Source organism: Myxocyprinus asiaticus, chromosome 12, assembly GCF_019703515.2.
Source record: "Myxocyprinus asiaticus isolate MX2 ecotype Aquarium Trade chromosome 12, UBuf_Myxa_2, whole genome shotgun sequence".
In the NCBI taxonomy this organism is placed as follows: domain Eukaryota; kingdom Metazoa; phylum Chordata; class Actinopteri; order Cypriniformes; family Catostomidae; genus Myxocyprinus; species Myxocyprinus asiaticus.
In genome coordinates this window covers 18204520-18230892 of record NC_059355.1, presented here as the reverse complement: position 1 = coordinate 18230892, position 26373 = coordinate 18204520, and the positions used below count along the sequence as shown (strand labels likewise).

Here is a 26373-nt window from a genome sequence, read left to right as displayed (position 1 = left end):
CTGAAAATCCGGATCTGGGCCACCAGAGGGCTGTAATTCATTGCTGTCTGTGGGCCGAGGGAAAACAGATTATGTGGACCGTAGCTGGGCCAGACAAAAATTACTATGTGGGTTGGTGGACACTGTGGAGTGGAGAAAACTCACCATGCCATAATCACTATATTTTACTGGCCTGGCATGGAGCAGGGTATCTGCAAGAGGGTAAGTTATAAGTCTTGGTGTCTTGTACATAGCAAACTTATCGTAACAACATTTTCTGAACATTTATTGTATTAACTTGGACTTTTTGGCTAATATTAGGTTAAAATGCTCATGAGATACCTCTCTTCTTTCAGATAGCTCAGTGTCAGGCCAGCAGAACATCAATAAAAAGAAGACAAACAATCCCATAGTATAAAAAACCTCTTATATACTTTTAAGATGTTAGCCTTAGTCCTGAAAGTTACAAAGACCGATTCCCATTTCAGGTCACAGAACCTCTGGAATTAGTTGGCATGGACCTTATAGGTAAACTTACAGCAACTGATAATGGCCACAAATATATCTGTGTGATGGTGGACTATTTCACCAAGTGTCCAGAAGCCTACCCACTTAAGACAAAGAGTGCAGAAGAGGTCACACGTTGCATCCTTGATTTTTTTTTTTTTTTTCTTTTACAAATTTGGAGCACCAAAACAACAACTAACAGATCAGGGAAGAGAGTTTGTTAACAAGGTTGGTACAACACAAATCAAGCTAAAATAAATTAATATGACCATAAACAATATATGTAACTTGTATATCTTTTATCATAGGTCAATTTTAGTCTGCGATAAACTGGGGATCACCAGGAAACTGTGTTCTCCCTACCATCCTCAGACAAACTGCCTTGTTGAGAGAATGAATGGCACAATTCAAAGGTATTTTAAATATGAACAGACCCATGTTCAGTAATTTTTTTTTTAATGTTTTTTAAAAAATTTTTAAATAATTAATTTTTTTAATCAAATGCAGTGTTGTTACATCCTCAATTTTGATGATCAGAAGCCTGACGAAACTCAATCATCGTGGCATCGGAGACCATGGAAGCTGTAAAACAAAACATAGAACGGAGCCAGGACAAAGTCAGAAAGTGAAAGATGGAAAGAGGACAGGGGGACAACTTTGTGGTTGGGGACAAAATTTTGGTGAGGAACTTGCAACAAGAGAGCAGAAAGGGAGGAAAAATGGATCCAGATATGTTGGGTCCATTCATTGTCATGAAAACTGAGGGGGAAAATGTTGATGTGGTCTCATCGAAGTGGAATACACTAATCAAATACAGACCACCTAAAAAAGTATGTAGAGCCAGAGCCCCACATTCCAAATAGATGGATCCCATCAACTCCACCCAGCCCTCTTCCTCCTCCCAGTCCTCTTCCTCCTCCCAGTCTTCTTCCTCCTTTCAGTCCTCCTCCTCCATCCAGTCCCCCTCATCCATCCAGTATTCCTCCTCACAGTCCCACCAAGAGTCTGTCAACTCCAAAAAACAATAGCCCCACCACTCCTTGTTCCAATGTTCTTTCCTCACATCAGCCCGTTATCCACTCAATCCAGACCACAAAAAAGGCACAGACGAAACATCCATCTTGCACATTTGACACCTTCCCAGCATCTACAAATTCTGAAGAGCAAGGTAAATACTAAATAGTGTGACAACATTTGATTCATTTTCCATAGTTCAGTATTTGTCTTTGTGCTAATTTTCCTAGTGATAAATTATATATGGGAGGGCAAGAAACGACATCTGTTGCGGAGCAAGATGGGTCCCAATAAACTATACACAAATAGCGTAATGGATCTGGCACCAGGCAAACAGCTAGAAAGTGAGGTAAGATTAATGAATTTTCCAAATAAAGTTTACATTATTACAAATGCAGTTAGAGGGCTTCCTTTGTATGTATGTGTTTCAATTCTTTGTAATAACAATCTAATACTTTGATTCTTTCTGTAAATAGGTTGTAAACGCTTATCTCCACAACATTGCAGACTGATTAAATATGTCAGGAGAGAAAAAGGCATATTTAATAGATTCCTATCAGATGACCTCAGTCTGGAAAGGAAACCAAAAAGGCTTGAAAAAGGTAGTTGGCAGTTGCATTTCAACACAACCCCAAAATAATTATTGCATATTAGTAGAGTATTTTATTTATTTATTTATTTTTTACCACTTATTGTTTTAGCTGGATCCATCCATGTATGATATGTGCTTTTTGGAGCAGTTTGTGTAAACAACCATTGGACATTTATAGTAAGTGACTGCAAATTTCTTAATTTATTCTTAACTGGAGACTTAGCCAAAATAGTTGTGTCCAAAAATAATTATCTAATGAGACTTAATACTCTGCTTTTTTCCTTAAGGCAATGTACCCAAAGATGGGAAAGTCCATATAAATTTACCCTTTTGGCGCCAAACATACATTAATCGGCAGTGGCGTATCCAGGACATTTTTACTGGGGTGGCCAAGATGGGGCACAGACCTAGTGTGGGGTGGCGATACCGAGAGAACCTTTATGAATGGCACATGATCAAAATGTGTAAATATCGCATTGCTTTGCTTCAACATCTACACATGTAGAATAAATTAATTCTTAAACTCATGTTAGCATTCACTGAATTGTTTGTATTCAATATCAGACTGTTGTTTTGACATTTGACAGTTTTCTATTCCTGTTCTATTTCAACCTATTACAGTTTCTGGGAATCTCTGGTTATATTAACATAACATCCATTTTTAAATCAGTAATTGTTTAGGAAAAGTCAGTTACACATTTTTAAGAGCTATTCTCATTGTAGAGAATTAATCTGTGAATAACATCAGGTATAGTGTATAATCATAAAAAGATACAAGTACAGGTGATAACTGATTGAGGCGCAATTCAATCAATCATTCAATCAATTATTCATTCATTTATTAGCTATAACTGGACTGTCCAGCAGAAATATTGTTAAATTGGGTACAAATCAGTGTGTGAAATTGGCTACGAGGGCTTATAGGTGTCTGTCTGGAAACCCCAAAATTGCAGATTGAGCTCTGAATACAGTAAAAAACAAAACTCTATTTACAGTTTCTACTCAGGTTTATATTCCACATGTTCTGATAGCTTCATTTACTTTGAATATTACCAAATAAAATAGTTAGTCAAATCATTTGTGGCATTTAAGTGCAATTTGCCCTGCCTCTGCATATTTAAAATGTCAAATAAGGTATAAAAATTTTGAAGATTTTATTGGTCTGACTGAACAATAATACACATAAAGAGTTCATAAATAACTCATGTAAAGATTTAAAGTACAGTCACAGCACAAACCCTTCCATTTCACACACAGGTTAGCCATATATATATAACTTTAGCTATTGAACATATACATCTGTAAAACGCTTTACACACCTCTGTCATTAAATCAGAAAACATGGCATTTCATATTTCATGTCAATATAAAGATAACATGCTGAATGTGGTGTAGGGTCTAGCTTACTCTTTAACCTAGCTACTGTAACAATGAAAAAATATTTTCACATTCACATGGAAATTCGGGATAAATTAAACTATAGATTAGATGAACATACCTCTCAAATAACAGCTTTCTTTTTGACCACAAATCGACGTCGTCAACTCATTGGAAGTTGGAGGTAGACGCTAGCTCGTGTCAGCTTCGTGCTTCTGACCGACCATTATACTCCAGACCAGGCGCCCGCTGCCCGCGACCTGCGGCACCTGCCTGGCCACCCACGGCCTGCCCCTCCCCCCACTGATCAAAGATCAGCTCACACAGCTTCAGTCCCACCACTACTATAATGGTCAGAAATATAAAACTGACCCTGGGTCAGTGTGGCTCTAAATCAACAAATGACCTGAGGTGTCATCTTTGATTGACAGGTGTTTCTATAGATTCTTCGTTCTTGTGTTGATGAACATGATGAACTATCAATCAGTTCTGGGGTGGCCAATGAGATTTCAGGGGTGGCCCAGGCCACCACAGGCCACCCCCTAAAATCGCCACTAGTAATCGGCCAATGCAAAGATGTGAAAAGGCAAGTATGTGAAGTCTGTTGAACTGAGAGGGAGGTATGTGTCATTCTATAACATGCTGTTTTTGAATTGTGGCCTACTGCCAGGTGCACTTTCTGTTTCATAGATCTTTCATGAGGATGAGGGGTCTGCACATTTCAAGGTGGAGGAGTGTCACACAATTGTGCATCATGTGGTGCATTTGTTTGCAAAGTAAGCAATGGCAATTATTTTATCTATTATTTTCAATGTTTAATGATAATGACACATGATTTATGTATGGCATAACTTCTCATATCAGCTAGCAGAGGTTCTACTTCTGGAGGAAGAAATACATTTTTCTGCTGGAAACTCAAGTAAAATGATTTGTGTGCACGCACACATCCCCAGTTAACACGATCCCCAGTTGATCCATAACACCGGCGTCCTCCATCGGTGTTGTTGATTTTGTTGTTGTTGCTACTGAAATGCCAAACGCACATGCAAATAACATCAGAAAACAAAAAATGGTAAATACTAGATGACGTCACTACGGTGGTTACTTTTTGGAATTCGAATCTATCTATCTATCTAGTATATACACCGATCAGCCACAGCATTATAACCACCTGCCTAATATTGTGTAGGTCCCCCTCGTACCGCCAAAACAGCGCCAACCCGCATCTCAAAATAGCATTCTGAAATGATGTTGTTCCCACCACATTTGTATGGAGCAGTTATCTGAGTTTCCGTAGACTTTGTCAAATCGAACCAGTCTGGCCATTCTCTGTTGACTTCTCATCAACAAGGCATTCGCAGAACTGCAGCTCACTGGATGGTTTTTGTTTTTGGCACCATTTGGGGTAAATTCTATAGACTGATATGCGGGAAAATCCCAGGAGATCAGCAATTACAGAAATACTCAAGCAAGCCCATCTGGCACCAACACTCATCAATGGGATTATCTAATCAGCCAATCATGTGGCAGCAGTGCAGTGCATACAATCATGCAAATACAGGTCAGGAGCTTCAATTAATGTTCACATCATCCATCAGAATGGGAAAATTTGATCTCAGTTACTTGGACCGTGGCATGATTGTTAGTGCCAAATGGGCTGGTTTGAGTATTTCTGTAACTGCTGATCTCCTGGGATTTTCACACACAACAGTCTCTAGAATTTACTCAGAATGGTGCCAAAAACAGAAAACATCCCGTGAGCGGCAGTTCTGCGGACAGAAACACATTGTTGATGAGAGAGGTCAACAGAGAATGGACAGACTGGTTCAAACTGACAAAGTCTACAGTAACTCAGATAACTGCTCTGTACAATTGTGGTGAGAAAAATATCATCTCAGAATGCTATTCTGAGATGCTGGTTGGCGCTGTTTTGGCAGCTCGAGGGGGAACTACACAATATTAGGCAGGTGGTTTTAATGTTGTGGCTGATCGGTGTGTGTGTGTGTATATATATATATATATATATATATATATATATATATATATATATATATATATATGTGAATATTATATGTGTTATACATATTCCGCTATATGTCTATGAGGAATTTGCTGACAAATAGCGCTTCCCTCTCTACCAGTCACTTTGAGTGATTTAAAAGAGTGCGCTAATAAAATGTCATCCATAGCTACAAGGTCAACTCCATCTTACTCTTACATTAAGATTTCCTTAGTAAAACTTGCTGTTAGCAGTTTTGTGAATAGCTTTTAAGCAAAAACTCTTAGCCAGGAACTCTTTGGAGAACTCCTAGTGGTAAGATAAAAATCTTTGTGAATATGGGCCCTGGTTTTCTGTTCATACTGGTCTCTTTAACGGGTTTAGCTGTATTCCCCAACCTACCAAATCTACTTTTAATCCTTTTTAGTTTATAAAAGAGATAGTGTTATTATTTTAATCAGTTTCTTTTTGATACCATTAAAGATTATTCTTTTGCATCAGTAATGGACAGTACATATAATTGCATTAATTTAATGTTTTGTATACTCATCTGAACTAGTGTAGGTATTGAAAATGTTTGGGTTCTCCCAACTTACTATCTGACACACCCTTTCAGATTGGATGTCAAGTACAGTAGGTCAAGCTGTACATCTCTATTTTATTTAGTGAAAGAACCCCTTCTGAAGTGTTTTATATATATACAAAATTAAAAGATACATTTAGCAGCATTAAAAAATTAAAAATGATACATTACAGTAAATTTAGCTGCTAACTAACATCTTATGACTGCAAATAATACATTAGCTACCAATATTGAATGTATTGATTTCAGTTAGAAGAAACAAAGTAAATGTAACAAAATGACAAAAAAGGAATTCATTACCTTTTTAATTATTCTCAGCATATAGTAGTTCCAGAAATTACAGAGACTGATAAAAGAAAGGCATAAATAATTAAATGTATTATCACTTTAAATCAGAAATTGCACTTCTGGCCCATTATACCATGGGGGAAAAAAACAAGTATAACATTATTTTTTTACCATATTTGTGGATGGATATTCCTAAAACTGTATGTGAGTACAGTATAGATCACTTAGAAAGGAAGTAAACACAAGCATCTCAGCTGTTGAGATGTGTAAATGAAAGCTGTAGTTGAGTCCAATGAATTTAAGTAATGTGTTCAATTTGGCAGATTTTATAGCACCTAAGATTTACAATTGTAGTGTGAGTACAGTATAGATCAGATTTGGTGTCACTATTTTCATATTAACCAAGCATAAATGGTCACAGTCAACTCTGTGGAAACTAGATTGACTGATAATCTTTGTAAACAGATGAGACTTTAAATGTGTGGCTATGTATGACTGAAGTATGAGGTGGTATAGGCAGATTCTTTGGAGGAAGCAGGAAGCATTGGAAGACCTGAAAGTGGGTCTATTTTACAACGAGCTAAAGCCTGCTTGTAGTTGATCTTCTCTTTGGTAATGGGATCAATTAGCTCTTTAGCATAGTTGATCTCTTCCTGAAGCTCTCTCATCATTGTACTATCAATCATTTTAGAGCTGACAGCATCCACTATGTTGACTCTTCCTGCTTTGTTGGGGTTAACCAACCCACCTGTCAGATACTGTGCCTCCATGTAACGCATGGCATTCTCTTTGGGCATCCATCCTTTCTGAACAGCTTCTCCAGCTGACAGACGTTCTTTTGTCATAGGGTCTTCAACTCCAGTGAAGGCCTTTTGAGCATTTAGTAACCGCTGTAGCTGACTGGTCTCAATCAGACCTCTATCAGCTGCTTTGTGGACAGAATATTTTACACCATTGCTGATGTCCATAATGCCACCAGTGGCTGCCTGTGCTTCAAGCAGCTTTTGGGCAGTGTTGGTGTCAATCAACTTTCGAGCCATGGCACTGCGCACATTTAGACATGAATCAGTGTGTGCATCATACACGCCACAGATGGGGAACTCTTCATTTAGATTTTGAAATGGTTGGCTGTTAATTGGAGTGTATGACAGAGATTTTGTTTCACCAGCCACAAGTAGAGCAAACTCTGAGATAGGCATTTTGCCATCCTTGTACTGTTGTAGTTGGTATTTAGTTACCCTGCCTTCTCTTAGGGCATTTTTGATGGAGTATTGTTTGCCACTCTTGCGATCTTGCAAAACAGTTGTCTCGCCATCAGGTCCTAATGTGGAGATTTCCTCCCAGTCACATTCCAGTTCCTGCAGTTGAATGTACTGGTTACGATCAAGGAAGCCTTGCATGTAGGCATCATATGGTGACATGTCTTTACCAGTGTTAGGATCCAGAATGCTAATTTTTGTGGAGACGTTGAACTCCTTAGTTCGAGTATCTGAGGAATCATCTTTCTTCAAACTGTTTTTTAGCTCCCTGATTGTGTTATCACGCTTGTAGATTTTGTCCTTCTCATCCAGGATGTTCCTTTCCAGCCTCTGAACATCAGATTCCATTTTGATGCTTTTTTGCCTGTTAATTTGATTTATTTCACTCATCAGTCTAGACTGCTGCTGGTATGAGATGCTGCTGTTTTGTCTTTCAGACTCCAAAGTTTTCAGCTCTCTCTGGAGGGTGTCTTTTTCTCTTTGCAGTTTTTCCCTATCATGAATCAGGTTGGTCTCCTCCAGGGATGTGCTAGTTCTTTTGCTTTCTAGTCGCTGCAGTTTCTCAACTAGACGGTGGATTTCGTCCTCAAGGTCTCGTCTAGCATTTTTCTGCTGAAGTACCTGTTCTCGAACGTGGGACCGTTCTGCCTCCACTGCCTGGTCTTTCTCTACACGAACAACCTCCTTATAGACAGTCTTCTCAACTGATTTATCTCGCTGCAGGATGTCTATCTGGAGTTTCAAGTTCCTGATGTCTCTCTCTAAACGCATAATATCACCGCTCTGCTTATCCATGTCTGTTCGGAGACCATTGGTCAGTTTATCTAGTTTTGGGTCCCTCTCAACTTTCAGAACTTCCTCAATAACTATGTTCTCTTCAATGGGTGGTGGGGCAGTTTCTAGATCATGGATTCTGGATTTGATTTGTCTCAGCTCAGTTTCCACCTGGATCTTTCTCTGCCTTTCATCACTGCTCCTGATGGTTCTCTCCTTGTCTTCTACCAAAGTTCTCATCTGCTGAACCTCTAACTCAAATTTTCTCCGATTCTTCACTTCTTCATCTAGACTCCTGCCAAGCCTCTCATAAGCAAGAATCTGCCCTGGGTCCTTTTGTAGACGCACTACTTCTTGCACTACTACCTTTTCTTCTGGTTTTTGTCTCTCAAGCTGAATGTATTTATTTTGAAGTTCAAACACCATTTCCTCCGTTATTCTACGCCTCTGAGTTTCCTCACGGACCTCTTTCCTGAGACGATCTGCTTCCTTTTCCAGAAGTGGGTCATCAACATACTTAGTTACATCTTTAGTGACAATCCTGGTCTCAACCTTTGATCTTTCAGTCCTCCATTCATCCCTGTCTTTTCTTAAACGGATAAGCTCATCTTGCAAATTACTGTAGGTTTTATGTAAGGAATAGACCTGATCTGAAAGCTTCTGTATTTCTCTTACATTCTCTGGACTTCTTTCCTCTTTTACAACCTCCAGAACAATTTCCTTATACTCAACCCTGGGATTCTTCACATGTAGACCACCAAGCTCCGTTTTGACCATGCTGAGTTCTCTCTCATAGTCTGAGCTCTGCCTGCTGTTATCTTGTAGCTCCCTTCTCAAGCGTTGCATCTCTGCCTCTGTCTCAGGGGCCACCCTATAGATCTCATTTATGATTTCTTTGACTTCCACTTTGGGTTTCATTTGCTGTACTTGGACATGGCGTGACTGAATGTTACTCAGCTCCATCATGAGATTTGTATTCTCATTTCTAACCTCTTCTATTCTACCCAGAAGCTCTTTAGACTCACTTATGAGTCCAGGGTTCTGCTCAACCTTCTTCACCTCCTTTGTGACAATCTTTGGCTCTAAGGTTGGAATAAGTCTCTCAAGAGAAGTGATCTGACTCCTGGTTTGGGAGATTTCTCTCTTCAGTGACTTGCTCCTCTCACCTTCATCTGAGATCTCCATCTCAAATGTCCTAACTGCCTTCAACATTGCTGGATCTTTCTCCAGCCTTACCACTTCCTTTTGCACCACCTTCTCTTTTATGTTGTACTTCTTTTGCTCCAAAATTGACATTTCAGTTTGCAGGTGAGCTTTCTCTTGTTCTTTAACTCTAATTTCACTCCTCAATGTGCTTATCTTTTCTCGAATGTGTGAGGCTTCTACATCCAGCTGAGGGTCTTTCTCTACTTCTGTCACCTCTCTTGTCACAAGCTTGGGCTTTGTGTTCTTTAGTTCAGTTTCTAGAATTGTGATCTTTCTGGTCAACACCTCAATCTCACTCTGGGTTTTGGTGCGTGTTAGAGCTTCTTCGTGGAACTTCCTTTGAAAGTCCTCCAATTCAGCTTCAAGTTTTGGGTCACGGTAGTACTGCAGAACCTCCTTCTCTTCCAGTCGCTCCACTCCTCTTCGACTCTTCAGAAATAAAACTTTGTTCTGGAGGGTGCTAAGTTCATTCTCTGTATTGGTACGTTTGGCAATTTGCTCCTTTAATTCTTTCTGGAGACCTTCTGTGTCCTCAATGGCTTTTTGTTGTACCTGCTGTTGTTGTACTCTATTTACTCTTTCCACATTCTGTGTAGTGAGAAGAAAGACCAGTTAATATTTCAGTCATACAGATTATTTAGTTAGTTGACTACTGGTTTTTAACTGCACCTCAGCCAGGATGCATTTCGCTAAGTCCATCTGGTTGAGTAACTGGTTACTCTCAGCAGCTGTCTCAGCATAACGGTTCATAAGATCCTTCTCCTGTAACACAGGAGAGTAAGGAATTAAGTATTTTTTTATTCTATTGACTTGATATGTGATACTAATTCATATCAAGATTTTTGAATCATAATTTAATATCAAATATCTAACCTGTTTTGCAACAGAATCAGCCAGGGTTGAGATGTGAAGCCTTTTAGCATTTGTCGAAGATGTGTCATCAAGAGTAGCTTTGTACTTATCACAATTCATCTCATATTCCTGTTCAAAATAAATACAATATATTATAATTTCATAACACATTTTCAGCAAAAACTTGTAGTTAGTGTGTGATTCGTGACACAGAAAGTTACTGTACCAAAACATTGGACTTACATTAAGAACAATTTGGAGATCTTTGGAGAGATCAACCACCCTGTCCATGTTTTCGCCCTTCCGCTGTATATCATCTACCATCCTCTTTTAAGGAAAATAGAACAACCAACCACGCTTATAAGTGAGTATTCAAACTCTTTAATAAGACTAGTTTTTTAAATCAGATGTGATGATTTTCCATTTTATCTGAAAAAGTGCATACATCTAACCTTCTGAGACTTCTGCTTGGCATTCACTTGAGACAAATCATCCTTAGGGTTGATCTTGTTGTTAGGTAGATTATCTAAAAAGGAGCTTAATGATTGGCTCACATTCTGGAAGTCCTGGTGTTTTGTGCCAGCCTCTTGCAAAAGCCTCTCCCTAAGTAAAATGTAAGGCAATTTGAACTCATTGAACTCATTATTATTGCAGGGAGAGTATACCTCAGTGACACTACCAGTAAGACTTAAACTAGATGGATTAAGTTTAAAATTTAAATATTCATGCCTTTTAAACAAAACTTTGACAATGTAGTTAGTATGTATCACTCACCTTTCATTTATCTGGTTGCTCACATTGGCATATCGGCTTTGAAGATTCTTTACCTCTGCCTCCTGTCTGCGTATATCAGGACAGTACTCCTGGTACCCTTGCTGAAGAGAACTGCACAGCTTCTTAAGGGCCTCCAGGTCCTCACTAAGTTTCTGCATCTCACTTTGATCTCCAGTGACATATTTCCTCAAACTCTGGATGAACAATAAGATATTTGTCATGTGTATTTTGTTGATTAATGTTTTTCATGTCTTTTATTTTGAAAAGTTTAGTTCCTGTTTCCTGGTCATGTGATGTACTGTTTTCCCTCCATGCTCACGTGTCTTGTTTTCATTGGTTTATTGTCTTGTTATCCTGTTATCAGTTCTGTTTGTTCATTGGTTATCTTTGTCATGTGTTCTCCCATGTCCACGTATTTAAGCCCTCATGTTTTCCCATTGTGCTTTGTCAGGTATTGTGAATGTAATGTTGTCAGTTTGTGTCAAGCCATGTTTATGTCAAGTCAAGTTCATGTTTATGTTTCACGTTTGTTATTATTTTTTTTTTGGATATCACGTTTATTAATAAATTGAACTAATTAATTGCTAAATCCAGCTCCTCCGCCTATGTCAGGGGAATCGTCCCCTGGAGGACTATGTGGAGGACTTCTGTGCTCTGGCCTGCCGGGTGGACTTTAATGAGATAGCCCTCAAGGACATTTTCCGGGCAGGTCTGAGTGAGCCAGCTTCCTCCCTGATGCCTGATGGTCGGAGCACCTACAACCTGACTCGGTACATCGACCTTGCCCTTCTAATGAGTGGTTCACCATTCACTATGGGGGAGGCGGATGACGAGCCAGCGGCCCACGTCATGGTCGACGAGCCAGCGTCCCACGTCATGGTCGAAGAGCCAGCGTCCCACGTCATGGTCAACGAGCCAGCATTCCATGTCATGGCCGCCGAGCCAGAGTTCCACGACCTGGCCACTGAGCCAGACATGCCATGACACAGCCACGCCTCAGCCTGCTCCATGCCACGTCACAGCCACGCCTCAGCCTGCTCCATGCCACGTCACAGCCACGCCTCAGCCTGCTCCATGTCACGTCACGGCCACGCCTCAGCCTGCTCCATGCCACGTCACGGCCACGCCTCAGCCTGCTCCATGCCACGTCACGGCCACGCCTCAGCCTGCTCCATGCCACGTCACAGCCACGCCTCAGCATGCTCCATGCCACGTCACAGCCACACTTGAGTCTGTTCCAAGCCATGTCATGGCCACATCTGAGCAGTTGGACCTGGAGATGGTTCCCACCCTTGTACCCACCCTTAGTTCTCCTGAGCAGGCAAGGGGAACTTTCAACCCTCTGACCCCTTTGGCCTGTCGGTCCCTCGACATTGCCTCAGCTCTGCGTTCCCTCGGCTCCACTACGGTCCTTCAGCCTGTCGGCTTTGCCGGGGTCCCTCGTCCCGCTGGCTCCACCTTGGTCTGTCGGTCGCCTGGCTCTGCCTTGGCTCTCCAATCCTCTGGCTGCGCCTCGTCCCTCTGATCCATCAGCTCCACTGGGGACCTCCTTCCCTACGGCTCCACCTTGGTCCTCAGTCCCACCGGCTCTGCCTCAGTCATCTGATCCCCCAGCTCCGCCTTGCTCCTCCGAGCCTCCAGCACTGCCTTGGTCCTCCCTGCCATCGGCTCCATCCTGGCCTTTCGAGTCTTCGGCTACTCTCCGAGCACCAAGTTCCATGGTGTCACCCTTCAAGTCTCTCACGGCTCAGCTTTCCATGGCTCCGCCCCTCAAGTCTCTCACAACCCCACCTTCCACAGCAACACCCCTCGAGCCTCTCGGGGCCCCACCTTCCATTGACTCTGCCCTAGTCCCATGCCCCATGCCTCAAGACCCCCCCCCCCTTCCCTAGCTCCCTACAGAACTTTGAATATTATGTCATGTTTTATGTGTTTTGTTCATGTGTTGGGACGTTGGGAGCCGCCCCTTAGTGGGGGGGATATGTCATGTGTATTTTGTTGATTCATGTTTTTCATGTCTTTTATTTTGAAAAGCTTAGTTTCTGTTTCCTGGTCATGTGATGTACTGTTTTCCCTCCATGTTCATCTGTCTTGTTTTCATTGGTTTATTGTCTTGTTATCCTGTTATCAGTTCTGTTTGTTGATTGGTTATCTTTGTCATGTGTTCTCCCATGTCCATGTATTTAAGCCCTCATGTTTTCCCATTGTGCTTTGTCAGGTATTGTGAATGTAATGTTGTCAGTTTATGTCAAGCCATGTTTATGTCAATTCAAGTTTTAAGTCAAGTCAAGTTCATGTTTATGTTTCATATTTGTAATTAGGGTTTTTTGGATATCACATTTATTAATAAATTTGCACTTGGGTTCTCACGTCATCGTCTTCATCATTGCCAGCGCCAGCCACTCGTTACAATATATTATTTATAATGTATCTGATAATATTTAAATATAAGTGATGTGCAAAGTATTTTGATTCTAGCCCTAACAGTTGCGAAAATATGAGCCAAAAAAATCCTTGCCAGTCATTTCACAGAAAAAAGGAATTAAATAATAACATTATTGCACCCTACTAAGATGTACGTTTTAAGAAGTACAGTAAGTTTAGTCTGTACCTGAACCTCCTGGACACGGGTCTGGATGGCACTGGGCGCATCTGGGATGGTACAATCATTACTAAGCTGTTTCTCAAAACCTGAGACAGTGTTGTCCATCTTCCTCAGCTGTTTCTCCAAATCCATAGAGGCATTCACCCTAGAGTGTTGTAAAGAGTCAGAGTTGCAACTTTATAATATCTAGATATTCTTAATTTAAATACATTTTAATTATATATGATAAAATGTCAAATGTATACACATTTATATTTATACACTACATACTTCCTTTTGTAGAGATCAACAAGAGCAGCCAGACTGTCTTGTTTGATTTTGGCATCACTAAGTTTTTGGGGGAGAGTAGAAGAAGTTGGCCCATTAGAGTCCTGAGAAAACAGAGGTTCAATCTCCTTCTTGGCTGCAACCCTCTGCTTTTCCAACTGCTGGAGAGATGCTGCAGTTTTCTGTAAAAAGAAAAAAGAAAGAAATACAAACAAGCAGAGATAGTAAAAATATCGTTGTTCTGATGCTTTTCCCAAATTCATTCCTCTGGGGCTAAGGAAGGCTGTTGTTTGTTGACAATCATGAATCATCTTTACATCAGTTGTCTCACAAACCCTCATTTCTGACCAACCTCCAGTTATCAACAGTCTGTAACCAGATTCAGTAGTTAAACTTCTACTATAAAAACTTCAACTCAAAACTTAATCTCCAATGCAATAAAAGCATTTAATTAAAACCAAGCTGCAAAAACACCTCATTCTCTATTTCTGCGACATCCCTAAGTCAATAGGGGGCCCATTAATTCATGACTGCCTCTGCAGCAACAACTTCAATGACTACTTTAAATCACCGCACCCTTGACCCCACACACTGGTGCTCATAAATGAGAAAGCAGGACAGACCTAGTGTGGCCTACTAACTATTCCTGAACACCAAAGGTGACCCATCTGGACTGTTTTTAATTATTTTTGTAGATAAACATGCTCTAGGCAGACGTCTTTGACCATTGTCATGTATCACGTGCCGCTTTTAAAAGACGCAGTGTCAAGTTACAACTGTGAAAAGGACCCCATTCTGTTTCATTCAGCTGCTCTGCCTCTTGTCCTGGACGCATTCTTGTGCCCATCTGCGATATTTTTAATTGTTGGTGTATGTAAACATGCACTAAATGGACATCTTAAAACCGTTTTGATGTGTTTCCAGTGATGTGCGCATCAGTGCAGGATGAGACTGTATGTTTGTGCATCATGTTTCACTCTGCTTTGGACAATATATGTGCATTTTTTCGGCTCATCAGCGTGCATTGCTTGTGAACCAGTCATAATACGATTCAAGCTTTGCAAAGGAACTGTTTTTGAAGGATGGGGCAGTTCAAAACTCTATTGGACTTGACCGCAAAATTGTGAGTAAACAGTTTAATTCATGAATATTTCAAATGTCATGACTGTTTGAAAGTTTATGGTGCTGATCTGCTTCAGTGAACAATTTAACAGTTTATTCTGTTCAGATGCAATGTGTTGGGTGTCCCGTTATGTGTAAACCCTGAAATGTAGTTTTATAATGTTGTGGAGCTTGTTCATTCTCTTCCAACTGAGTTTCAAATATGGCTGTATTCAAGGGTCTGCACGATGTTAGCCAATCATAACAGTGGGCGTTGAAGTTGAAAGGTGGTGCTTAGACCAAAACTGAGTGTTTTAGACAGAGGGCAAGAGACAGGGTGGAAAATAATCATATATTACTAAATTATGACTGTTTTGGTGCAAAATAAAAAAAAAATTAAAAAAAAAACTTTACTAACATTATCAGTGGACCTCAGGGAAGATAAAAAAAAAAGTATGTCATGACCCTTTTAATTCTGGCTCTAGGTGTGACAGAACAAGCTTAGAGGAAGGCAGCTTATCACTGACTAGAGATGCACCTAGAGACACTTTATATCTCAAGCCTATCTTACCTCTTGCTCCTTCAGACGGTTGGTGAGGTCTGTGGTAGGGTCAGTGCGGTTCAGTGGGGCTCTCAGACTGCTCAGAGTGTCCTTCTCAGCTTGAGCTAGATTTTTATCCATTTGGTTCAGACGGCCAGCCAGCTCTACAGCTTTGGGGTTGTCCTCAGCTCTTGGAGCAAGAACTAAATAACCAAATATGAAACTGAGATTTACTGGCTCAGAGGCATGTTCAATACATCTTTGTCACAAGTACTTTCTAATTGTTCTGCTTCATGAGCACCACATAATGTACTTTTGATCTACATGATCATCCTCTTCCACTGGCCTCAAATGTGTTGTCAAAATAGCAAGGTGATCAGATCTCAACAAGAAAAATACTTTTAACAGTTGGTTTAACATAATGTGGTACTTTGTACTTAACTCGTCAAACTAAACATTGGTGCGCCAGTGGTCGGTAGGATTTGCCATTTTAGAGAGTTTTTTATATGCAAATTCAATTTTGGCTTCTCAGTGATATTCCACATTATACAATTATTTTGCACTGTGATGGGCTAAATTGGTAAACATAGTGCAACCCTGCAGTTACCCACACATGGAAACATGTTTGATGGTATGTGTTCCCCATTTACCTGGAGCCTGTGAAAGGGAGGACTTTGTTGATTGATTGTTCAGCGAAGCTCTCAAAGCAGCTCGTCTCTTCTTTAAATCATCCAACTCTTTCCCCAGTCTGTATAAGCACAAAATTATTATTAGCTATTCTTGGTCTATGAAGGTCTATAATTACCCTACCCTGTTTGTGTTTACCCTAAGGATTCCCAAAAATGACTGTTCAATTTGGTCTTTGGAGTTTGAAAAGCAATTTTTATCCTTACAGGTCAACTCTGTTGATGGCCTCAGGATCAGGTGGAGGAATCATAAAACAAACTCCAGGAAACTTTTTGCTTGTCCCTTCACTGGACTGCACCTCCCAGTTGTCATTGTCTGAGTTGGACTTCAGATTGAACAGCTCTCCTCTGTTTAAGGAAGCCTGAGAAGAACAAGTATCAGTCTTTATAACAAAACATGTTTGTGTAGCTGGATAGGCTGTCACCTTCCTGTTTTAGTGTTTGGGTAATGACATCTTTCATCGATGTCCAATCACTGTCACGGTCCGTCTATTTAGGGCTGTTTTCAACCACCAGGACATGCATGACCATCAGGCCTGCCTTCCTTTTAGTATCATATGGGTCATCTGAATGTTACTTCCCATTAGCTGTTTGGCTAATTCATGGCCTGCTGTTTTGCTTAATGTGAGCTTACTCGTTGCAGCGAACCAGAGGATGCTTCTGACGTTGAGAACCGTGTCATTGGCTGTTCATCCCTAAGTATTTTAAATCGTTTTATTATATGTTGTTCGCTTCTCTGCAGCATTACAGCGTCATAAATTGTTTTTTATACGTCTCGCTTTAGCAAGTGGATTCTTCACATAACTGCTGTTGGCTGCTTTTGCATGGGCTGACGAGCCACCTTTTCTTGGTATGTATATTTATTAGCATCTTTAGTTATTGCAGTTTGATTTTGTATTAGTGTAACTGGTCCTGCTCAACCCACTCCGAGCGGGATTCGAACCGGCTAAAGGCTAAAGAGGAGGCTAAAGGCTACAGCCTCTAGCATCAGTCGCTACTGCGCCTGTTGAGGTCAGGGAAGTGAGGTTTACACTTACCGCACAGCTATCACATACCAGCTGGCTTCTGTTACATTAGTAATTTTCGTTTTGTTTTAGGTGGGCTGGTTGACATGCTGAAGCGTTCCTTCTGTGTCTAAAATTGCAGGTTCACCTTCTGTGTCCCCCTTTGGAGAATACTGCTGTTTTTGTTCCCGGTTTTGTTACATTTTTTTTCTTTTTCTTTTTTGTAGACAGTGTACTGCGTCTTGGCATGTGCTACACCAATGCGTTTTCCCCTCCCATTGGGATGGTAATGTTTCGTTCATGGAAAGATCAGTCTTTTTGAATTTATCTTTTAAGTGAATGAATCGTTCTCGTTCACCTACACACACTGACTCGTATTTCTCATTCCCTGACGTCTCTCTCTTTCGAAGCCAATTAGCTTTATTTTGAAGTGCGAGACTGCTTTGGTGGCTTTTCTTTCTTTTAAAGACCGAATACAGCCTGAGCCAATATGTTTCGAGTGTGGGCTTTGAAGGAGCATATCATTGGTCCCACCTACTAAACGAATACGCCCTTCACTGAACTAGTCAAGTCGGTCATTTGAATCTAAACGAGATGAGACGTCTTGTTCATGAACAAACTGCACTGGTATACTCGTTTGCGAATAAACTAAATTAATCACTCAGTCAACTCATATGTGAACGAGGATCTGCTGACTGAATAAGAGGTGATATGTTGTTCATTCAGTTTGGCATGTGTCAATCGCATTCAGCAAAGAGAGAAATTGATTAAATGCACTAAGAAAAATTCAGAAGTATGCTCAAAACCCCAATTTATGAATGTGTAAAAATGACTTAAGACCATGCAGTTTATAATAACATGAATTACAAATGGAAATGGTGTGCTTTGGTGCACAGTGTAAGATATTTATGCTTTTCTTGAAGTTTATCTGTTGGTAAAAGCGAAGCACAGCATTTGACAAAATATAGGAAAAATAAGACCTGCTTTCTTGTCATTTGTGGCGAAAATGGTTATGATGTCTCTCTATTTTTAAAGTGTCTTCGTACATTTATAGAAATGCAAATTCCATTTGTGTTGCTTTGTCCGCTTTTAAAGAAAGCAAGAGAGCGGGCTGTGAAAGAACATATCATTAGTTGACCCACTGAACGAATACCCCCCTTTGTTGTGTATTTCAGTTCATAAGTTCTATTGTATTGGGAACTACATTTCCCAACAGCCCCTGCACTGTATTGTAGTCTTGGTGATTGCGCAACACTCTAAGTAAAGAAGTGAGATGAGAACGAACATTCATGCTCCCGTGTCATGATTAAATGCTTGTTTAAAGAGTTAAATAAATCTCCAAGATGTAACAAAAGGTGCGACGAGGATGTCGAAAACCACGTACAGCACCGCTGTAAACAGATTGGTTCATGCAGTGTAATTTTGGACGAGGCAACGGGATGAAATCCAGCATTTGTTGACGTGGATGAGAGAGGGAGGAAATGCAATGATTACAGATAAGATACTTAATCATTGCATCAGTGAAATGCTGTGAAAATGGCCGAAATCAATGGCAGTATGGGTCATTTTGATGAAGGTACTGAGCAATGGAGCTCGTACACAGAATGTTTTGATTACTTCATTGCAGCCAATGCTAGAGAGGAAGGAAAAGTTGTACCCACCTTTTAAGTGTAATGGGTCCAAAAACCTACAATCTGCTGCGTAATCTCCTCCAGCCAGAGAAACCTGGTAGCAAAATATATCAGGAAATTGTGAATACCCTCAAAGCGCATTTTTCACCAAAGCCCTTAGTTCTTGCTGAAAGATTCCGATTTCATCGGTGCAATCAACAAGAAGGTGAAACAGTGACAATGTTTGTGGTAGTGCTGAAGAAACTAGCTAAACATTGCGAGTTTAATGATGCTCTAAATGACACGCTGAGGGACAGGCTGGTGTGTGGTCTTCGGTGTGAACGACATACAGAAACGACTTTACAAAGCGCAAGAGAAGCCCAGCAGTTGAGTGTAAGCAGTAAAGTGCACAAAGTGCAAGCTGAGAGACCAACAAACAACCAAGGCCAATTTTTTCATTGCAGTAAGGCTGGGCATTCACCCTTTGCATGCTGGGGTAAAGACATGGACTGCCGCTGCTGTGGAAAAAAAGGGCATGCAGAAATAAGAAAATCAAAGAAAAAATGTCAAAGTCTGTGAACAAGAGAACAATGTTCAGAGATCAGAAAAATAAACACATTCTTGCAGTGGGACAGAAGGAAATTAAGTTCTCTGACTCCTATGAGGAGTTAGCATTGCATGTGTTGACTGTCACGGGAGGTTCAAAAGCTTATAGCGTCACTGCCATGCTTGAGGGACAACCAGTGACTATAGAAATCGACACTGGTGCAGCAGTGTCTCTTCTGTCAGGACACAGTGTACAGAAAAGCACTAAAGCACTGCCACTCAAACCTGCAAACATAACATTGAAAACATACACAGGAGAAACGGTAGCCGTGAAAGACGTTACCAAAGTCACAGTCGAAATCAATGGACAGACCAAGGAGCTGCCACTTTACATAATCATGGGTGAGTACCCTTTCTTGTTAGGATGTTCATGGCTCGACCAAAAATGGACTTAGATTCTGTCTTACAGAGACATGCTGAACTTTTCAAACTGGAACTAGGCAGCATGAAGGAAATCACAAAGAAACTGGACATTAACCAAGGAGTACACCAAAATTCTTGAAGGCACATCCCCTGCCATATGCATTGAAACCAAAGGTAGAGGCTAACCTAGCTGCACTAGTCAAGGATGGCGTTTTGGAACCAGTTAGTGTCAGCGATTGGTGATTGCCCATAGTACCAGTTCTAAAGGATGGACGTGTCAGGATTTGTGGCGATTTTAAAGTCACCTTAAATTCGGTGTTGTCGGTAGAACAGTACCCTCTGCCACCATCGACGTTTGCGAGGCTGGCTGGAGGCCATAAAATTCAGCAAGATTAACCTAAACCAAGCTTTTCTACAAATGCATGTAGAAGACCAGTCCAGAGAAATATTCACCATTGTCACACACAAGGGGCTGAATAGGTACTGATGCCTTCCCTTCGGAATTACCTCAGCTCCGTCACTCTTCCAGCAGGCGATGGACCAGATTCTGGCCGCACTTCCTGGAGTTTTGTGTTACTTGGATGACATCCTTGTAATTGGAGTGGATGACAAGTCACACTTGAAAAACTACAGACTGAGAGTGCGCAAAGACAAATGCAAATTTTTCAATCATCAGTAGAATACCTCAGTCATGTGATTGATGCCTCTGGCCTACATAAGTCTCCATCTAAGATTAAAGCCATTGTAGACACTCCAGCACCCCAGAATGTCAGCCAGCTGCAATCCTTTTTAGGACTGCTCAATTACTACGGCCGGTTCATTCCAAACGTTGCATCATTGTTGACCGTTGCACACATTGTTGTGCCAAGACCAAAATTGGAAGTGGACCCCAAAATGACAGGAAGCAATTCAAAAAGCAAAAGACACGTTGCTGAATTCCAAAGCTTGGACAAATTTTGATCCCTCTATGCCAATACAACTGCCTTATGACGCTTCACCATATGGTGTGGGAGCCGTGCTATCCCACATCATGCCAAATGGACAAGAGAGACCAATTTCATTTGCCTCCAGATCATTGAGCAAGGCAGAAACAAACTATGCACAGATAGAATGAGAGGCATTGAGCATTGTCTTTGGTGTGCGGAAGTTCCACCAGTACCTTTTTGGGAGTAGGTGTACTTTACTGACAGATCACCACCCACTCACTTAGATTTTTGGTCCATACACTGGCATACCGTCACTCGCTGCTTGCAGGATGCAGAGGTGGGCTTTGTTGTTGTCTGCACATACCTCTGACATCAAGTACTGCAAATCAGAACTGCACTGCAATGCAGACAGCCTTTTCAGGCTGCCACTGCCCGACAGCAAGACAGACAAGAAGGCTGCTGTAATTTTCTACTTCAAACAGGTAGAACATACTCCAGTGACTGCCACACAAGTGCACAGGAGCACACGCAATGACCCAGTGCTGTTCACACTCATGGCCATTGTCAGGCAAGAATAAAAGTGAGGATCCCGATCTAAGGCCTTACCTCTCATGATGACATGAACTTTCAGTGCAGTCTGGTTGTTTGCTGTGGTTGAGGAGAGTCATTATCCCTCCAGCATTGCGTAAACTAGTCCTGAAACGGCTGCACACGGGATATTGTAATTATGGACAAATAGAAGAAAAGGCAAGGACCTGCCCTTCTTGCCAGCAAATACGTAACGTGCCAAAGCCCATTCTTCTGCACCCATGGGATTTCCCTGAAAAGCCTTGGCACCATATCCATGTTGATTTCGCGGGCCTGGTGGAAGACAAGATGCTGTTCCTTGTCGTGGATGCAAACAGTAAGTGGCCCGAGGTTGCCATTATGAGATACACAACTACTGAGAAAACAGTTGAGAAGTTGGGAGAAATGTTTAATCAGTTTGGACCTCCATTGCAACTTGTCTCACATAATGGCCCACAATTTATATCTCAGGAGATGGCTACGTTTCTGCAGGCAAATGTGTGCAACACATCAAATTGGTGCCATATCATCTGTCAATAAATGGTCTGGTGGAGTGTTTTGTGCAAACCATGAAACATGCGCTAAAAACTTCCCAAGTCCAGGGTACATTTCATCAGCATCTTCACAACTTTTTACTGAGTTATAAGAGTACCCGGCATGCAACCACCAAGGTGTCACCAGCATACCTGATGTTCAACAGAGAACTAAGAACAAACTTTGACCTACTCAAACCATCACAGGTCAGAGACACTGTTCTGCATTAGCAAAAGAAACAGATTCAGAAAAGAGCTCTGAAAGCCAAACAAAGTGTTACTCCAGGTGTTGGCACAGAACTATGGAAACAGCCCTAAATGGATCCCTGTGATGGTGCTATCCCAAACATGTCCGGTGTCATACAAAGTCAAAACAGCAAACTGTCTGGAAAAGACATACTGACCAGTTGCTTCAGGGAGCAACAGCACCTACGGAGCTGTCTGATGCTGTTTATCCAAATGAACCACTGTGCAATGCACTTTCACTGGTTCCCACTTCAAATGTTGCTGACCCACCTTAGGCTGTACCAATTCCTGAGACATCAGCACAATCCCTTCACAGATGTCTCTCACCTGTTAAAAATTCAGAGACCGCAAACCAAGGAGAACACCATTATCCTGCAAGGGAATGGCGACCACCTAAACGTCTGGATTTATGAACAGATTAGGAGTTTACCCTTTTGTTGTGAGCAGAATAATCCCCTAGGGTAAAGCTAGGGCTTGAGGTAGTCCACCCTCATTCCCAGATTAAAAAAAAAGAACTTTTGAATTGAAAGTTATGTACATTGCTAGTTAAAACGCTCGATCTAGTTAATTAAAATGCAAGTTCATGTGCATATTGGTAAAAGAAAAATATATACCTGAGTGTATGCGTAATAATATTGTGTTTAACAAGAAAGAACTGAAACAGTTATATTAATTTCTAATACTTTATTTCTTACGGGAACACTGAATGAAAGAGGGGAGGAGATGTTGTGTATTTCAGTTCATATGTTCTATTGTATTGGGAATTACATTTCCCAACAGCTCCTGTACTGTATTGTAGTCTTGGTGTTTGCGCAACACTCTGAGTAAAGAAGTGAGATGAGAATGAACATTCATGCTCCCGTGTCATGATTAAATGCCTGTTTAAAGAGTTAAATAAACCTCCCAGACGTAACACCCATTCACTGGCCATTTGAGTCTGAACGAGACATCTTGTTCATGAATTAACTGAATGAACTCGTATACTCTTTCGCAAAGGAACTGAATAAATCAGGCATCTAGTTCATGAATGAGGATCTGCTGACTGACTGAACGAGAGGAGTAGCAGTGGTTGAGTCTTTGAATCTGTTCACCAAAAAGATTCGTTCAGATTCGTTCTTTGATTTGTTAATTGACCATTTTTGCAAATAACACCTCTGTGCCTGTAGATGGCGTGTTTTGAAGGAGTATTTACATTGAACAAAAACACAGAGTCATTCACGACTGGAATAAGTCTGATTATTTATTTTTTTAAATTTGCGTGTCAACAAGCATACTAAGAGACATCAGCACTGCAGAATGTTTAAGCATCAATAATGTTTCCCCACAAATGACAACAAAGCATATATATCATATTTTAAACTGATTAGCACAATCATCATCACGATCATTTATCAAGCCATACAAAAAAGTAAACAATTTTAACCTAAAAAAATTATGAGTTTAAATAACGTCATTGTAATTTTAGGTCATCACTCACTTTTAATAATAATAATTAAATAATTAAATTTTCATAATTAATCCAGACCCTTTGCTCGTTGAAAGAATATGGCGAATTGAACAAACAACATGCCCCCTCCTCTCGTTCAGCCAGTCAGCAGATCCAAGTTCACAAACGAGATGACTGAGTGATTCATGCGTTTCGTTTAATTTGTACTAGTTCAGTGTAGGGTGTATTCATTCAGCAGGTCAAATAATTATATGCTTCTCACAGCCAGCACTCGAATGCTATTGGCTCACGCTAAAGTCAGTCTTTAAAAGCAGGACAAAGCAACACAAATGGAATTTGCATGTCTACAAATGTACGAAGACACTTTAAATATAGTTTAAACACCATAATCGTTTTCACTACAAAAGGCAGGTCTTATTTTTACTATATTTTATGATATGCTGGGATTAACTTCTACCAAGACACAGAAAATGTTCAAGAAAAGCCTACATATCTTTCACTGTGCACCAAGGCACAACATTTCCATTCGTAATTCATTTCATTTTAACTATATGGTCTTCAGTCATTATTACACATTCATAAATTGGTGATTATGTTTTGTACATACCTATTAACTTGTGCTTTTTACCTCTTTCTCTCCTTGTTGAACTTGATTGACTCACATGTTGAACTGAATGAATGACATGCCTCCTTGTAGATCCTCGTTCATGAACAAGATGACCAAGTCATTAATTTTGTATGCAAAAGAGTTGAACAGTAAATTCAGTTTGTTCATGAACAAGACATCTAATCTTGTTCATATTCAAATGACCAATTCGACTGGTTCAGTGAAGGGAAATATTTGTTCAGTGGGTGAAACAAGTCCGCACTAATTCAGAAAAGGGTGCATAATTTCTTGTTCATTTCAATCTAAAATCAAAGGAGCCTTTTACCCCGGGGAGCATTTAGCCCCATTGTACCCTACTGCAATGGACCTTAAGCCGACGCCCTGATTTTTCGGGTGATTTCCAGGTGTGAGCTTTATTAACATAATTGCCGGCCAGACGGAGGGAGACAAAGCATGCATTAGCGTCTCCCAGCAGGAGGTGTTAATCACTTGACAGTCTGGACTCCCTGCTGAGTTAATCGCATCAAATTTATCAAAATGGATAATCTCATCTAATCTCGTTCAGACTCAAATGACCAACTCGACTGGTTCAGTGAAGGGAAATATTCGTTCAGTGGGTGAAACAAGCCCGCACTCAAATATTAAAGTCGTTCTAAAGTTAGTCTTTACTGGGATGAAAACAGTACAGCTCATTGTTTTCGAAAGGGAAAGACCTTTCTCTGAGTGTGATGTTAAAGCACTATCGCACAGTTATTTTCATCAGGTAAATGATCACTACACAGTTTTCATGATTTGTTTATTTCTTGGTGTGGTATGTAATATTATTTTGTTTATTTGATTTTTTTGTTGGAAGCTGTTTGGGGTAACCCAGTTTATAATTGCTTTTTTTTTTTTTTTTTTTTGGCTGTCCAAATTTGTCAGTTAATGTAATTTTTTATTTATTTTTTGTATTCTGTATGTATTTGTGTGTGTGTGTGTGTGTTAAACTGTGCTGGGCTCTTAATTCGTGTCTGGCCCAGTTTTGAGGGTTTCTCAGCCCATCATGGTGTCAATTTGTAATACAAATTGATTTTATCAGAATGGTAACATTATCTTGTCTTTTTTTATTCTTTGCAGGAGCTGGATGCTTGAGGCAGGGAGACTAGCATTTCTTCTGTATCTGGTGGATTGTTTTCTTTTCGCTATGTGCTTTACTTTGCTCATCATCATGTCCTCTTTTGGCACTTAAAGGTGCTGTAAGAGATTTTTAGCCGTTCTGAAACTTTCACCCGATCGGCTGTTGAATAAGCGACACCCCCTCTTTCCAAAACCCGCCCTCCATAGACACACACGTTCACACACTGTAACAGTTGGTAATATAATTGACATTTATTTGTGTATGCATGGTACCTTTAAGACACTAGCCCTTCTCATTTGCATATTACATGTTGAGTATGGTGTGTTTGCTTAGTATACGTGCGCAGGTAGAGTAAGAGTAAGGTAAACAGATCTGCTCTGCTGTACTGATTTACCCAATGTATCTTGTATCTTGCACTAAAAGTAAGTACTGTGTTGATGATAAAGTCCACTTTTTTTCTGTATTGTAAGTGTGCACCAGAATTGGGACAAACTGCCACGTCATAATTTTGTCTTGATACCACAGACCGTCTTGTTAAGTACTGTTTGCATTTGCATGCAAGAATAAGAATTTGTTACCATAAAATTTAGTATAAATTAAATTTTCATTTTATAATAAACTGCAGTGACAATTTTGTCATTGTATTCTTCTGCACTTTAATTGAAAAAGTCAAAAGTGAATAGTCACAAAGCCCATTGCACAAGAGGTCAAAGCTAAAAAAGCATACATGGTTGAATTTCGAAAATGACTAGAAAAAGTCACCTTTGGCTTACTATTTTAAATGTCTTATTATTTAGGGTTAGGTAGTAATTCTCATCTCGCATACTATGTAGGACAAACAGTACACCAATTGGGATGCAGCATTAGTAACCTTAGATTATTCATATTATATGGTTGATGTTTTAAAGGGATAACTTCATAACTTTCTTGTAAACATTCTAAC

General features: G+C 40.4%; 1 protein-coding gene and 1 long non-coding RNA gene across 2 annotated transcripts in view; one reads left to right on the top strand and one right to left on the bottom strand.

Moving 5' to 3' along the window:
- LOC127449046 (uncharacterized) lies at nt 1–26354 on the top strand. The gene is made up of 10 exons (XR_007898642.1): nt 1–201; nt 336–714; nt 795–899; nt 994–1654; nt 1731–1849; nt 1977–2102; nt 2202–2269; nt 2380–2556; nt 3901–4245; nt 25430–26354. It is a non-coding gene; the product is annotated as an uncharacterized LOC127449046 (long non-coding RNA).
- The window catches only part of evpla (envoplakin a), a 30825-nt gene continuing 10794 nt past the window's right edge, over nt 6343–26373 (bottom strand). Inside the window, exons 12-22 of the mRNA XM_051712013.1 lie at nt 16612–16766; nt 16369–16466; nt 15749–15921; nt 14080–14258; nt 13816–13954; nt 11205–11398; nt 10883–11033; nt 10674–10757; nt 10452–10559; nt 10248–10340; nt 6343–10166 (exon numbers count right to left, since the gene is read on the bottom strand). Coding sequence (XP_051567973.1) covers nt 6825–10166; nt 10248–10340; nt 10452–10559; nt 10674–10757; nt 10883–11033; nt 11205–11398; nt 13816–13954; nt 14080–14258; nt 15749–15921; nt 16369–16466; nt 16612–16766 — 4716 coding nt within the window. The 3' untranslated portion in view covers nt 6343–6824. The remainder of the gene's footprint in view (nt 10167–10247; nt 10341–10451; nt 10560–10673; nt 10758–10882; nt 11034–11204; nt 11399–13815; nt 13955–14079; nt 14259–15748; nt 15922–16368; nt 16467–16611; nt 16767–26373) is intronic.